This window comes from Ailuropoda melanoleuca, chromosome 16 (genome assembly GCF_002007445.2).
Source record: "Ailuropoda melanoleuca isolate Jingjing chromosome 16, ASM200744v2, whole genome shotgun sequence".
Lineage (NCBI taxonomy): Eukaryota > Metazoa > Chordata > Mammalia > Carnivora > Ursidae > Ailuropoda > Ailuropoda melanoleuca.
Window position 1 is genome coordinate 39965320 of NC_048233.1, and position 15111 is coordinate 39980430.

General features: G+C 52.5%; 1 protein-coding gene across 1 annotated transcript in view; it reads right to left on the reverse strand.

Moving 5' to 3' along the window:
• FAIM2 (Fas apoptotic inhibitory molecule 2) overlaps positions 1 to 4562 on the reverse strand; it is a 32789-nt gene extending 28227 nt beyond the window's left edge. Inside the window, exons 1-2 of the mRNA XM_002922382.4 lie at positions 4389 to 4562; positions 800 to 995 (exon numbers count right to left, since the gene is read on the reverse strand). Coding sequence (XP_002922428.1) covers positions 800 to 995; positions 4389 to 4403 — 211 coding nt within the window. The 5' untranslated portion in view covers positions 4404 to 4562. The remainder of the gene's footprint in view (positions 1 to 799; positions 996 to 4388) is intronic.
• Positions 4563 to 15111: the final 10549 nt, after the last annotated feature.

The following is a 15111-nucleotide window of genomic DNA, read 5'->3' on the forward strand; positions in this document are numbered from 1 at the left end:
AGGGCTGCTGAGGGGGGCTGCAGGGGCTGAGGAAGATTTGAGGGGGGCCCTTCCTTATAGCTTGCGGGGAGCTGTATGTTCCCAGTCCCGAGGCAAAGCTCCCACAAGCTGCTCATCCTAACAGCGGGGTTGTGATTCTTGGCCTGTAAGGAGCTGGCGTTCGCCTGGGTGAGTCTGTCAATGAATTATGCCTGGCCCTGAGGGGCACTGAGGCTGGTATCCACATACCTTCCCCACATCATATCCTCCTGTCCCCAACAAAGCTTGGAGAAGGGAAGAGAGACAAGGAAAGTGAGGGTGAAGGGATCCTCAGACCCCTGGCCCCCAACAGCCCTGGGGTCTTCATGGGGACATGTCCCCACTAAGATTTCAGATCAGCCCGCATGGAAACACACAGCACACCCACTCACAGGGAGTCAGCCACAGTTTAATACTGACCCATCCTGCGTCCACTCTCCCCACCCTTTTTATGCACCACTTTGTTTGAGGAGAGCCTTTCTAGAATAGCCCCTGCACCCCCCTCCATCCCCTCTATTTGCCCTAGCTTGGTGACTTGAAAAAAATCCCCACTTCCCCATCCAAGAGTACTGTGACTGCAGACATTGTGTCTCTCCCTTTTCATGGAGTCCTCCTTGACCTACCCTTGGAATAGCCCTCCAGATCCCAAGCCTTTGACAACAGAGCCTCATGTAACCACACACAATGCATCTATTTATGGGCAACTTCCTCCTGCCCAGGTTTTTCATCTGGGCCCACCATGCCCCTTAAAGCTCCTGCCTCCAGGAGCTGAGAGACTTACTCGGGTCCACATAGGCCCAGCTGGGATGGAGAGGCACAGCCGAAGGGGCTGGGGGGAAGGCCCCTGCCTTTAGCCCCTCCCCAGAGGTGGCCTCCTCATAGGAGGGCGGGGCTGAGGGCACTGCTGGAGTCTCCTTCTTCTCACCATTGGCCTGCTGCTGCCCCTCTGTCCCGGGGGCCTTGTTAGCCACGGAGATCTGGGGAGTAGAGGCAGAGAGAGACGGTCACCGGGGAAAGGGTGCCTTCCAAGTCCTCCTCATCAGTCCCTAATTTCTGGGACTTTCTCACCTGCACTAGGAAGGGTGGGGGTGCAGACAAGAATCTCCCTATTTAATGCAGGATATGAAATATTATTCAACCTTAAGAAAGAAGGAAACCCTTCATTTGCAACAACATAGGTGAATCTGGAGGGTGTTATGCTAAGTGAAATAAGTCAGACGCAAAAGGACAGAAACTGCATGATACCAGTTATGCTGGGAATCGAAAGTAGCCAAACTCAAAGAAGCACAGAGAAGAATGGTGGTTGCCAGGGGCTGGGGGGTGGCGGAAATGGGAAGATGTTGGTCAAAGGGCACAAAGTTTCCATTGTGCAGGATGAATAAGTTCTGGGGATCTAATCTACAGCACGGTGATTACAGTTAACAATACTGAATTGTACCCTTGAAATTTGCTGAGAGGCTGGATCTTAAGCGTTCTCATCACACACGAAGAAGGTAACTATGTGAAGGGTTGGGTATGTTAACTAGCTTGATTGTGGTGATCGTTTCACAATATATATGTCTATCAAAACATCAAGTTGTGGGGGCGCCTGGGTGGCTCAGTCGTTTTAAGCGCCTGCCTTCTGCTCAGGGAATGATCCTGGAGTCCTGGGATCGAGCCCCGCATCGGGCTCCTCCACTGGGAGCCTGCTTCTTCCTCTCCCACTCCCCCTGCTTGTGTTCCCTCTCTCGCTGGCTGTCTCTCTCTGTCAAATAAATAAATAAATAAATAAATAAATAAATAAATAAATAAAATCTTTTTTAAAAAATTAAGTTGTGTGCCTTAAATATGTATAATTTCTATTTGTCAATTATACCCCAATAAAGCTGGAGTGGGGGCAAAGACTCTCCCTTTTTTTATAGATGGTTGAACTGAGCTCCAGGAGGGTCAGGGCTGGCCCAGGGTGCACACTGAAGCTGGAATAAAAACTGAGGAAGGAGGAATTCTTAGGAGAGCCCACCATTGGCGGTAATAGTCCCTGGGGCAGAGAATGATCTGTATGCTCCTACTGTCTCCCTGGGGTCCAGGGAAGGGCCTGGCACAGAATAGGCCCTCAAGAATATTACTGAATGATTCTTTCATTGAATCTCCCTGCAACCTTGCTAGTTGTATTTTCACCCCTATTTTAAAATGAGGGAACTGAGGCTCAGGGGGGAAGAATGACTTGTCCAAGGTCATAGAGCCACAGGAGCCCACTGGGCTGCAGAGCCCAGGAGCCATCCACTGGGACTGGTCTCCTTCTGTTGGGCTGGAGATGACACTAGGAAGGTGGGGACGGGCGAGCAGGGAAACAGAGAGGGGCAGGGGCAGACACGAGGAAGAATGGGGACTGGAGGAAGGGCAAGAGGTCCCTGGTAAAGGGTCCTATTTTGGCCTTGTGTATTGGCGCTTCAGCCTCTCTTCCAACCCAGAGCAGAATCACAGGTCGTCACATTCCCTCAGAAGGCATCTAGTTCAGCCCCTTCCTTCACTTTACAGATGAGGAAACTGAGGCCCAGAGGGAAATGTTCCATGGCAGGTTGAAAACTGAAGTGTATTTACACTCAGCTCTGCTCGCTGCCCAAGTGCCCACTTAAGCTCTGGTGAGAGGATGCGAGATAGGAGCGCCTGAATGTACCAGATGGAAGCCTGTGGGGGAGGGGCGGCACAAAAACGGAACCGACAGCAAAAAGATTGGACTTCAGAAAATGAATGGGCGGCAGGTCTGGCTTCAGAAAGAATGTGTTCAACCTGAAGGGCCGTAGAGCAAGGCCGCAGAGTTCCTTCTTTGCAGGGTGCTTCTAGCTGAGGCGGCCCAGAGGTGGGCGAGCACCGGAAGATCTCTGCCTCCATGCAGCCCTAAGGACCACTGAACTGGAAGATTCTTTTCCATCACCAGAAAGCCTGTGAGCAAGCTGGGGTGAAAGGCAGAGGAGGCAGGGGTAACACATTGCGTTCACTCCCGGACAGGAAGCAGTGTCAGCAAAGTGACTGGGAGGAGGGGGATGGAATCAGCAGGGTGGATGGGGGGGCCTGGGGGAGTGGGGGGTGAAAGCTCTTCACTTTCACCATGGTGAACACCCTTAGGGAAGGGCCTTGCGGAGCCCAGGCCTGTGGGAATGGGGCCCAGGCTCACCCGCTGCCCTCCCACTCCCCGACCTCCTCCATCACCCAGACCAGAAGGGTCACATCCGGGAAAATCCAGTTCAGCCCACCAGAACCAAAGTGCTTTGAGCCCAGACCCAGGAAATGGATTATCACCTCTGACTTCAGCCCTGTCCAGAACAGGTCCTCCTCACCAGCCCCCACCCCGCTGATCAGCCCCAGAGCCACCAGGGCCCTGCCCCCATACACACACACACACACACACACACACACACACACACACACACACACACATCCGGCATTCCCAAGTGAGGTCTGCCCAACAGCAGGAGGTGGTATCACCCAATGACATCATTTTGAGGTCTCATGAGATTAAAAACAGAGAGAGGAGGGTCTGAGAGCCCAGGGAAGGATGCCATTGGCTCTGAGGCTCATCTTGGGGAAAAGAAGGGGGAGTGTAGGGGAGGTTCCTCTTCTGTTTTCTCTGCCCAATCCTTAGCACCCCCAAAACAGAGGGCCAGAGGACCCTCCCCCTTTGCCCCAGGCCCTGGTTGTTGTATAATTCCACAGGCTGTTGACGTTATGTAATCATACTAGGCCAGCCAAGTCTCTGCCCCAGCCCCTCCCCTCCATTTCAGGCTTCAAACTGGGAAAAAAAGAGAAGACGTTTTATTTGGTCCCATCTAGTCCCATGCCCAGCCAAAACAAAAACAAAAATTAGAGCACCCTGATGCAAGGTTGCCATGGGAAATGCCACCCCACCCCAACCACAAGGGATGTGTCCAGATGTGGAATAATGACGAGGAGTTGGGCGAGGGGTGTTTCTGTGGGGGTGCGAAAGATGAGCATAATATGGTTGGGACTGGGATTGGACCAGAGGAGGGTGCAGGATAGGCATGGCCCCCCGGGGCTTACCCAGGTGCCCTCCACCATTCCCCCCACCACACCCCGGACACCCAGGCTGCATCCTGAAGGGCACCTAGGCACCTGTGAAGGGTCCTGTGATGCCAAAGTCCCCCGGGTCGGGGGGGGGGAGGGAGGGGAGGTGGGCCTGTTGGGCAGGAGGAAGCCCCGACCCATTCCTTGAAATGGGCCTTTCAGTCCTCTGACTTCAACAAGGACCACAGAGGACCATCCCACAAGCGCCAGGGGAGGATGCTTGTAATGGTCCAGAGAGTTTGCTTGGGATGACAGGGACCTGGGAGCCGAAGGAGGGAGGATGGTGCAGGTGGGGGAGATGCCGATACCTTTCCTTGGGTCATGGTGCCGTGTCTCCTGGAAGGGGTCCCTGAGGCAGGGGCGGCCGCTTGGGTCACCGCAGCCTGCCTGCGTCTCTTCCTTCCTCCGCGTGGGTTCTAGCAACATCCACTGCAGCCGGGCCAGGCGGACCGGAACGTACCATTCCGGCGCGGGAGGAGGAGGGGGCCGGGGGCGGGCCGGGAGGCCGCTGCGGAGGCCGCTGCGGATTTACAAGCCCAGAGGGAGGCGGCGCCCCGCCCCCGCCCCCCCTCCCCTCCATCCGGTCCCTTCATCCCGGGACCAGGGAGCCCACACTGCAGAGCCGCCCAAGTGGATGGGTCCTCAGGGCGGGAGGAGGCGCGGGGACGCCCGTGACACCGTAGCAGCTGATGCTGCCTGCCTGTAACCAGAGCTGGGTGTCAGGGCCTTATCTCTCCGCCATCTCTGTTGCTGACAGGCTCTCTCCAAGCCTCAGCCTCTCCCCTCCCCGCCTCTGGATGCAGCCCCAGATTTCTGTCTCCATCTCCACCTCCCTTCTCCTCTGTTTCATCATCCACGGCAGAATGGGAAAGTCTCCCACGGTTTGTCTACCCTCCCTGGCTTCTAAGAGGGCCCCTGGGCCCTAAGTGCCTATGGGCCTTTGGGCAAGCCATGTGGGCACCTCTCTTGCCTCCATTTTCTGGCCTGTGAAATGGGAGCAATGGGCCCCTCCCCACCTTGTCCCAGAGGCCTAGTGTGGGAGGATGCCTCTGCTGTGTTTTTCAACCCTGCTGGACCATTTGACCAGGCCTTTCCAGAAAGACCTCTAGTTCTGTCTTAAAGCCTCTCCAACCTCCATCCCTGCCCCCTTTCTGCCTCCACTCTCAGCCTCCATCACCCCTGCCTCCATCTTCCCCCCATTCTGGAGCCTGTCCCATCCCCTTTCCCAGGCTTGTCCTTAGGAATCGGCCATCACCAGGCTCTGTTTTCCAAAGCTGCCACAGTGTCACTGTGGACTTTGCAATCTCAAGAGTTGGGCTGGATTCCCAATTTAATCACCCACTGGCCTTGTGACTTTGGCAAGGCCTTAATGTCTCTGAGCTGCAGCATCTCCTGTGGAAAGGAGGAGCTCTGTCCATCCCAGACAGACTGTAAGACACGCAGGCTGAGGCAGTGGAGACACACCGAAGGCCACGAAGTGCTGTCAGGATGTGAGTTGTTATTAACCGAGGAACCTCTGCTGGCGTGTCTTGGTCTGCCCCAGGGTGAGGACTCAGAGATCTGCCTTAAAGGATCTGAACCTCATAGGATGGGATGGGAAACCAAGACCCGATGTAGGGGTGGCCGCGGACCTTCTGCTCCTCCGTCGCCTCCCACCTAGACCCACCTAATGACGGGGAGAAAGGAAGGCCCTGGGTGGGCAGGTAGATTACTGAATCTTGAGTCCAACTCTGCTCACTCTTTGTGCCCCACCCCATAGCTACCAACTGCCCACATGCTTGCTTAAGCCTGGGCCTCCTTGTCTAGAGGCTCTCTCAGCCCTCAAAAACCCAAGGCCACCCCCCATCCTCCTCCCTGTCCCCTCACTATCCTCCCCAGCCCTTCTCCCAACCCCTTCCTCCTGCAAAGTGTTGTCCTAAGTCCCCACCCCCACCCCCACACCACTGCAGCCCAAGGGCTGCCTGGCTTGCCCCTCCCTTCTCCGAATCTGTGTTCTGGAGTGGTTTTCTTCTCCTGTTTGACAGCTCAAGTACCATCTCCTCCAGGAAGCCCCCTTGGCCCCTAGTCCAGGTTAGATGTTTTCTTCTGTAGTTTCATAGCACCTGTCACACGGCACCATGGAGTTTCTTTGTCTGTCTCCCTGGTAGATTCTAAGTGATCCTGTCTAGCAGTTTTTATGTCGGCGGGACTGAGTGCTACTGTGCTAGGCATGCAGAATGTGCTCAATAAATCCTCACCAGGACTACTACCCAGACATACGGTGTTACACAGAGCCTGAATTTATGTAGGCCTGAGTTTATTTGTAAATCTCACTTGCTCCTTCTCTCCCCGTTCACTCCATTCCTGCCACACAGGCCTCTTGGCTGTTCCCTGACAGGCTAAGCATGCTGTTAGCTCAGGGCCTTTGCACTTGCTGTGTTCTCTGCCTGGAATATCTACAGATTGCTGCATGGTTCCCTCCCTCACTTACTTCACGGCTCTGCTCCCACATTACCTTGTTGGGGAAGTCGTCCTGATCCAGTATAAGTAGCGATGCCACCAACCTACCGCCAGCCAGCTCGTTGGACGGTCTCTTCCCTGACCCAGCTTTATTTTTCCTTCCTTGGCAATTGTCACCTCTGACGCATGCCTTTTATTTAGGTTTTTGCTTTCTGTCTCTCTCTCTTTCCTACCAGAATGTCAGCTGTATGAAAGGAGGCACTTTATTGGGTCTATGCCCACGGGTTAAGACACTACGTGGCATGGAGGGCCAGGTGTCTATAAATGTTTGGATGACCAAAGTACAACAATATACAAAATCCCTACGTTCCTCAGACATGTCGACATTGTCAGAGCTGTGATGTTTCTCAGGTGTTGGGCTCTGTTATCTTGACATCATTTATGTGTCCCCATTTCATGGTCTTTGGCCGTTTCCTGGAGTTTGGAATGTTTGTTTCACACTCCTCTGGCCTCTGGAGGCCGTGAGGTGTGGTGTCAAGAGCACAGACTCCAGAGTCAGGCAGCCTGGGTTCCCTAGTGAAAGCTCTGACTCTGGACAAGTCAGTCCCGCTCTCAGAGCCTCAGTTTCCTCGTCTGTGAAACCAGAGATAGTGATCGTACTGACTTCTAAGATTATAGAGGGATTTGGGTCATAATATAGAAGGAGTACTTTACACGGTACCCAGCACAGGATAAACTCTCAGTCTTAAGGGTTTCACAAATGTTGTTTAAAGATTTTATTTATTTATTTATTTATTTGATAGAGAGACAGCACAAGCAGAAGCAGCAGGCAGGGGCAGAGGGAGAAGCAGGCTCCCTGCAGGGCACCCGATGTGGAACTCAATCCCAGAACCCTGGGATCTTGACCGGAGCCAAAGGCAGACGCTTAACCAACTGAGCCACCCAGGCGCCCCACAAGTGTTGTTTAATGAAATAATTAACTTCCACCTTCATAAGGCAGCTCAGCTCCACTGGTGTTCATTCATCATGTGGGGCGTGCCTGCCTCTGTGTGACACACTGCGTAGAAGCTTGGGTGGCTCAAGGAGGGCTCAGACATGCAGCCTTTCTTCGAGGAGGGAAGGTCCACTCAGAGCTCACCCCTGTGCAGTGCTGGGGCGGGAGCTGGTGTGGGCAAGACCTGAAGGGGTGCCTGAGGGGAGCCAGGGACAGTGAGGGGTTCCCCAGGGGAGCTGGGAGCTTACTGGGGTCACATCCTTGACTCCCTTGCCCAGAGAATGGGCTTTATTCTGTTAGCATGAGAAGTGGGGGCAGGGGGAAGTCTCAAGGGTTTCTGAGCAGGGGAGTCGCAGGTTCGAAATCACGCTTTCGAAGGACCAAACTGCTGTAGTAATTTTTGTTATTAAAGCTTTTTTTTCAACCAGAAGGGAAGAAGGATGAGTCTGGGAGCAACGTGGGGAGGGCCTGGAGGCGGGCTAGGACTGAGGTGTAGTAAGGAGCTTGCAGACTCTGTGAGCGCCCGCTCGCTCCTGACAGCCGGGAGCCCAGACTTCGGGGCAGGCTGCCCCAGCTCAAATCCCAGCCCTGGGCAGGACACCACGCTGTGCCTTCATTTCCGCATCCGCAGAATGGAACCTGTGAGTTAGTTTGGGTAAAGCACTTAGAGCAGAGCCAGGCGTTTAACAAGTACTCCATGCATATGTGATAACTGAAATCAGACAAATGATCCAGGGACCAAAAAGATGGAGAGAGGCAGACAGCTTGAGGCAGGATTGACAGGACTTGGGAAGAGGCTGGTTGTGGTATAAAGGGAGAAGAGGGGTCAGAAGAGATGGTGCTTGGAGGCTGAGTCCCTGGGAGAATGGTGCCCTTAGTGAAAGGGAGGAAGGAGTTGATGTGTTTGGGTGGGGTGGTTGAGTTTGTGATGTCCGTGGACATGTAGGTAGACATGTCCCATAGGCAGTTAGCCAGAGGCTTCTGGTGCCCAGAAGAGAGGTCCAGGCAGGCAGGACCCTTACAGAGCTCGGGGGACACCCTGCACTGTATTCTAGGGAAATGCCACGTCCCTTCCTGCCCTGGAGCCCAACTCTGGGGCCTCATCAAGTTGAGCAGTGCGGCAACTGGGACTGGGCTGGATTTGGAGGTTTGGGACTCTTTGGTCATCAGCTGAATAGTGGCCGAATCACAGAGTATGTGATAACATCCTGCACAGTGAGGCCAAAGAGAGAAGAGGGGGAGAACAGGCCCCGGTCAGCACCTGGGGCGGGGGGGAGTCAGAAGGAAGTTCTTCCCTCTCTCCAAAGCCCCCTCACCGTCTCCAATGACCAGGCCGAGGTAAGAGGGAAAGACTCAAAGACCACCAGTCAGTGTTGTCAGGGCCGCCTCTCAGGGTGGGGGAAGGTGTGGGCCCAGACTTTCCTCTCCCTTCCTTTCAGGCCAACGCAAGGCAGCCCATCCCCACCCTTGCTCTGCTCTGCTCACCAGCCAGCTCTGTCTGCGGCAAGTGCAGGGAGGGGAGGGGGTGAAGGTGTGGACAGGGGCGAGGCTTCTCTTTTTACAGCCATAGCAGCAAAAGGCCAAAGAGGGTGTGTGACTACCTCAAAGTTACATGACACGTTGGGGTCAAGCCAAGTTGAGAAGAGCGCACACGACCCCAGCTCTGGGATCATCAGGCCAAGAGTGTTTCAGTGACAACACTTATTTGGAGTGTAGGGGGGCTTAGGGGGGTTCTCAGCCTCCCTAGGTGGGCAAAAGCAGAACTATCCAGGCACCTCTTCCCAGATCCTCACCCATAGCCACCCTCCAAACCCTCAAAAGCCCCTGCCCCCCAGGGATGGAGAGAGAACCGGGGGTGGTGAAAGTGGCGGAGGTGGGCATTTGAGGCCAGTCTGGGGGAAGGGCAGAGGCAGGGGCTGGAGCCCAGGTCGCTCACAGCAGGCAGGTTTCTCAGGGTGGGCTATAAGAGCTGGAGGTCCAGGGGAGCTCAGGCATACCAGTGCACCCTCCCGGCTTTACCCGAGCCTCAGCTGTGGCTGTCCCACTTGACAAATTTCAAAGCCTGTCGTTGCCCTGCAAGTTCCTGGCCCCCTGCCCCTCTCACTGCTACCCGTATAGGCCCTTCCTACCTCCCTCTCCAGCAGCCCTGTAGCAAAGAAGCGGACCTCCTATCCTGGCCAGCCGTAGCCTGATTGCATAACTCCTCTGTGCTGGGGTTTCCATTCCTGCCTCCTGACCCCCCTCCCCCATGACACAGTGCCTCCCCAGATACGGTCGCCAAAGCACAGGGATGGAAAACCTTTGGCAAGCATCAACACCCTGAATCACCCTTCTTCCAGCTGCAGGGGTTGCTTACAGGTGTGAAACCACATTCCTGTCCCTCTCCTCCTCACCTCCCAACCCCTGGGCTTTTGCTGATTCCTGGGATGGTCATGGGTTCTGTTATGATCCTGTGTTGTGCCATGTGATTTCTATATGTGCATTTCTGCTTCTCCACCAAATGGAAAGCTCCTTAAAGGTAGGACCGTGTATCTCAATCCTTCCAGCCCCCACTCCTCTTCCACCTGGTAGATAAAACAGGTTTTGCCATGATAAAACAGGTTTTGGATTTTGGTCTATCTGGGGTGCAAATGTTGGCCTTGCCACTTGAGCAAGTCATTAAAGCTCTCCCAGCTTAGTTTCCTCATCTGTAAATGGATATTCATTAATTAATTCACTCTTTCAGCCAATATTCATTGAGGTCCTGCTACATCTCAAGCGATCGTGTATACGCAGCAGCTAACACAAAAGACACAAATCCCTGCCCTGTGGGGCCTGCTCTTTAGTGGGGGGATATTAGCACCTGTCTCTAAGGGCGGCTGGGAGGGCTCGATAAGCTCACTTAGGATGAGCTCAGTGCAGTGCCTGACATAACAGGCCTGAGAGATGAGAGCTGTTGTCGTGAATATCCATGCAGAACCCCTTTTCGAGAACTTGCTGTGTGCCAGCTCTGTGCTGGGTGCTAGGAGACAAAGAGGGAGAACAGCCATCCACATCCTCAAGGAACTCACGGTCTAATGCCCCTAATGTGTGTTGAATCAGCACTACCCTCATCATTGTTCAGAAGCTTATAACAAGCCCTGGCCTGTATCGCAAACGACAAAGAACCATAAAATTCTAGAGAATTCTAGAGTGTCAGGCGTGGCGCAGAGGGGTGCTTGTTCCCCGAAACCCTTCAGACTAAGTCTTACATGATGGATGTGCTTTGGGGAGGTTCACAGAAAGGAGTGGTTCTATTCGGTTAGGGGGATCAGAAAGGATTTGGGGGAGGTGGCTTTTTGAACTGCATCTGGAAGAAAAGAATAGGATCCCACCGAAAGAGACCGTGGTGGCGAGCAAGGAAGGGAGGCCCTTCAGGAGACCAGGATGGCACACCAATTAAGGTTTGGAGGGAGGAAAACAGGAGGCACCAAGTTTGTGCTTAATCCCAAGGTGGCTTAGCCCAGGGTAAGGATGGAGGTCGATCCAGGCAAGGCAGCTGTGTTCAGGAGCACAGGAGGCAAACTTCCAAGAGGTGGGGTTTGAGGGACCCCCTTCCAAGCCCTCTACCTTGGCCAAGACGACACCAGGCTCAGGATTCCACTGTTAGAAATTCATTTCATCAAGCACGTGTCAGCTTCCAGGGGAGCAAACCATCCCCAGAGGACTAACACGCAAGGGAGGTTCCGGGCCGAGGAGGGAGTCTGGGGAAAAGAGATCCAGGAGCCGTGGGGAGCGGGGCAATGACAGGAATGGCTAACATTTACCGGGGCTATGCTAGACACTGAGCTAAGGTGCCGCCTACACGGTTTCCTTCAGTCCCGACAAGAGAGGGAGGTCCCCTTAGTGTCTCCCTCTGACAGCCGAGGAAACAGACTCAGGACGTTACGTGACTTGCCCAAGGTCTCCCGCAGTGCCGGTCAGCAGCCAGACCCCGACGCCCAGCTCTCAACCAACATGCAGGCTCGTCTCGCTCAGGTGCCTCACCAGTTAAATGGGGTTAGTGGGGGCTGCTTCACGGAGCCATGAGGCCTCCAGGATGACAGCAAACCCCCCCGAGCCGGGTGACATGTCGTAGATACTTCACACGTACCGCGTGCCTTCCCTGGCTCCTCAGCGGAAAGCTCCATGTCCTGAGCCAGGAGCCTTGTAAATATTTCAGGGGTGTCTGTGTGGTGGAGGCCGTGAAGCCCGTTCTCCGCAGCGCTTGTGACAGTGGGGTCTGCGACGTGTCTCGGGCCCGGTACGAGTGTTTGATCAGCCTCGTGTTCAAAAAAAAAGACCTTTCCCCGAAACAGTTGACAGTCACTAGCATGAGACAGATCTGCAGACTTTTTCTGGAAAGAGGCCAGGACGTGAACCAGCAGAGGGTTTCATCTTACCAAAGAGGCCATGGCCAAGGCCTGATGGCCACGCGTGGGCTCCCCACACCCACCCCCAGCCCAGAAACTGGGCCAGGCAAATGCTCTGTCACACTGGGGTCCCGGAAGGACTGCGGGGAGCCCAGGAAAGAAAACAAGGGAAGCAGGTGCGCCCCTACAGCAGGAGCTGAAGCTAGAATTGAGGGCAAGTTGACCTGGGTCAGTGCCTTTGAATTCTTTTTTTTTTTTTTTATAAATGTTTTACTATGATAAGAACATTTAACATGAAATGTACCCACTTCCATTTGTAAGTGCACAATACAATATTGTTCTCTACAGGCATGATGCTGCATAGCAATCTCTAGAACGTATTCATCTTGCTTAACTGAAACTTTATACTCATTAAATAGCAACTCTCCATTTCCTCCTCCCCCCAGCCTCTGGCAACCACCATTTGACTCTTTGCTTCTATGAGTCTGACTACTTTAGAGACCTCATAAAACTGGAATCGTGCAGTATTTTTCCTTTCGTGCCTAGCTTATTTCACTCGACATAATGTCCTCAAGTTTCATCCGTGCTGTTGCAAGTGGCAGGGTTTCCTTGTTTTGAAGGCTGAGTCCTATTGCACGGTGTGTATACCGTATCTTCTTTATTCATTCCTCCGTCTGTGGACATTGACCTTGTCTCTGCATCTTGGTTATTGCCAGCAATGCTGCAATGGATGCAAGGGCCCAAATATCTCTTTGAGACCCTTTTGCTTCCTTAATTAACTTTATTTCAAGACATTTTATTCCTTTTGATGTTATTGTAAATGAGATTGTCTTAATTTCCTTTTCAGATACAACTGGTTTGTAGGTTGATTTTGTATCTCTTAACTTGACTGAATTCATTTATTAGTTCTGATGGGGTTTTCTGGTCTTCAGGAGTTTTCTACATAAGAGATCATGTCATCTGCAAGCTCATAAATTTATTTCTCCCTTTCCAGTTTGGATGCCCTTTTATTTCTTTTTCTTGCTAACTTGTTCTGGCTCAGATTTCCAGGAGCATGTTGAATAGAAGCAATGAGTGTGGGCATCCTTGCCTTGTTCCTGATCTTAGAGCAAAAAGCTCTCAGTGTTTCAGCATTGAATATGATATGAGTGATGAGATTGTCATATCTTGTTTTTATTATGTTGGGATGATTTCCTTTTATTCCTAGTTTGTTGACAGTTTTTATCATAAAAAGGTGCTGAATTTTGTCAAATGCATCTAGTGAGATGATGACCATGTGATTTCTTTTTAAATCTTTCATTCTGTCCATGTGGTGTATCCCACTGATTTTTGTGTGTTGAACCATCTTTGCACTCCCAGGATAAATCCCACTTCTAGTGTGTTGAGCTGGGTTTGCTAGTATTTTGTCAAGGATTTTAGCATCTATGTTCATCAGGGATATTGGCCTGTGGTTTTCTTTTCTCCTATCTTTGTCTGGCTTTGACATCAGAGTACTGCTGGCATGATAAAATGAATTTGGAAGTGTTCCTTTCTTTTCACTTTTTGGGAAGAGTTTGACACGGATTGGAGTTAATTCTTCTTTAAAAGTTTGGTAGATTTCACCAGTGAAGCTATATTGTCCTGGGCTTTTCTCTGCCGGGAGTTTTTTGTTTGGTTTTTTTCTTTTCTTTTTTTTTTTCGGGGAGAGGGAGAGAGAGAATCTTAAGTAGGCTCCACACCCAGCACAGAGCCCAATGCAGAGCTCAATCTCCTGACCCTGAGATCATGACCTGAACCTAAATCAAGAGTCGGACACTTAACCGACTGAGCCACCCAGACGCCCCTTTTTGGAGGTTTTGGATTACTGATTCAATCTCCTTATGAGTTATAGTCTGTTCAGATTTTCTATGTATTTATGATTCCATCTTGGAAGGTTGTACGTTTCTAGGAATTTATCCATTTCTTCTAGGCTATCCAGCATTTTTGGCATTGGGGGACTTTGAATTCTGACATGCTCACAACTTTCCCAGGTTGGACCCAAGTAGATAAAGCACGTAACCTACCCAGGAAGAGGGAGAGGCGAGGAAGGGAGGGGTATGACCCAAGGTTCACACCAGGGACAGTATGAACTCTCAAGGTGTGTCCCTGGCACCTGTGGACTTTGTGACTTGATATATCAGGTGTTGGAAGTCAGGGAGCAGAGTAGTTTGGCTGGTCACCACGAAGAAAGAACAGTAGGACACTGTCGAGCCCTAAGGTGTCCAGTCCAGTCGGAACCCTTCAGGCTCTCGCTTGCATCAGTCATCCATTCGACAGCGGGTAGAAAGCCCCTGCTAGGTGGCAGACATGGAGGCAGGACCTATGGTGATGTCAAGATGCAGACCCCACCCTCGGTAGGCTGGACAGGAGAGAAGATGGGCCTGTGGTTACACTCAGGACTGGCCAGGCTGTAGTAAGAACCGTAACAGAGGAAGGTGAGGCAGAGGGAGGCCTGGGGAGCCCTCAAGGGAGCTGGCATTTCAACTGGTCTTTGGAGACCAGACAGGATTTGCAAAATCTATACATTAATACAGATTTCTTTTTCCAGTTATGTAAGTCATTGAAATGTGTTCATAATTTTAAAAATCTTAAGAAAATATAGAAAAGTTAGGGGAAAAAAGAGTGACCTGGTTCCAGAACCCACAGAAAATCATAGTTAAAATATAGGTGTGCTCGGGCACCTGGGTGGCTCATTAGGTCAAGCGGCTGACTTCGGCTCAGGTCATGACCTCGGGGTCCTGGGATCCCTGGGCCTGTGCCTGGCGGGGAGTCTGCTTGTCCCTCTCCCTCTCCCTCTTCCCCTCCCTCTGCTCCTGCTCTCTCTCTCTCAAATAAATAAATAAAATCTTAAAAAGATTATCGGTGTACTTTCTTCTGGTCTTTTCTCCATGTTACACTGCTTTCTCACTGGATTTTGTAGCTTCAGCATTTCGAAGGTAGCATTTCGGCAGATGCGGTTGGAGGAAGGAGTGGAAAGGCATGCGGAAGACCAGAGGCCGAGGGCGTGCTGTCTCTGAGCTCTACGTGTGCCCACACTAGGGCTGTCGGAACCCACGGGCAGGCCAGACTCTTGAGCTCGCTGGGCCCCTCCGCTCTCCAATCTCTGATTGGTTAATGGGCCACACCCTTGGCCCTGCCTCAGCCCATTTTCCTGCCTAGCACCCCCGGGGCTGTGTTCTGGGCAGGAATGCAAGGCTGCAGCTCCCCTTT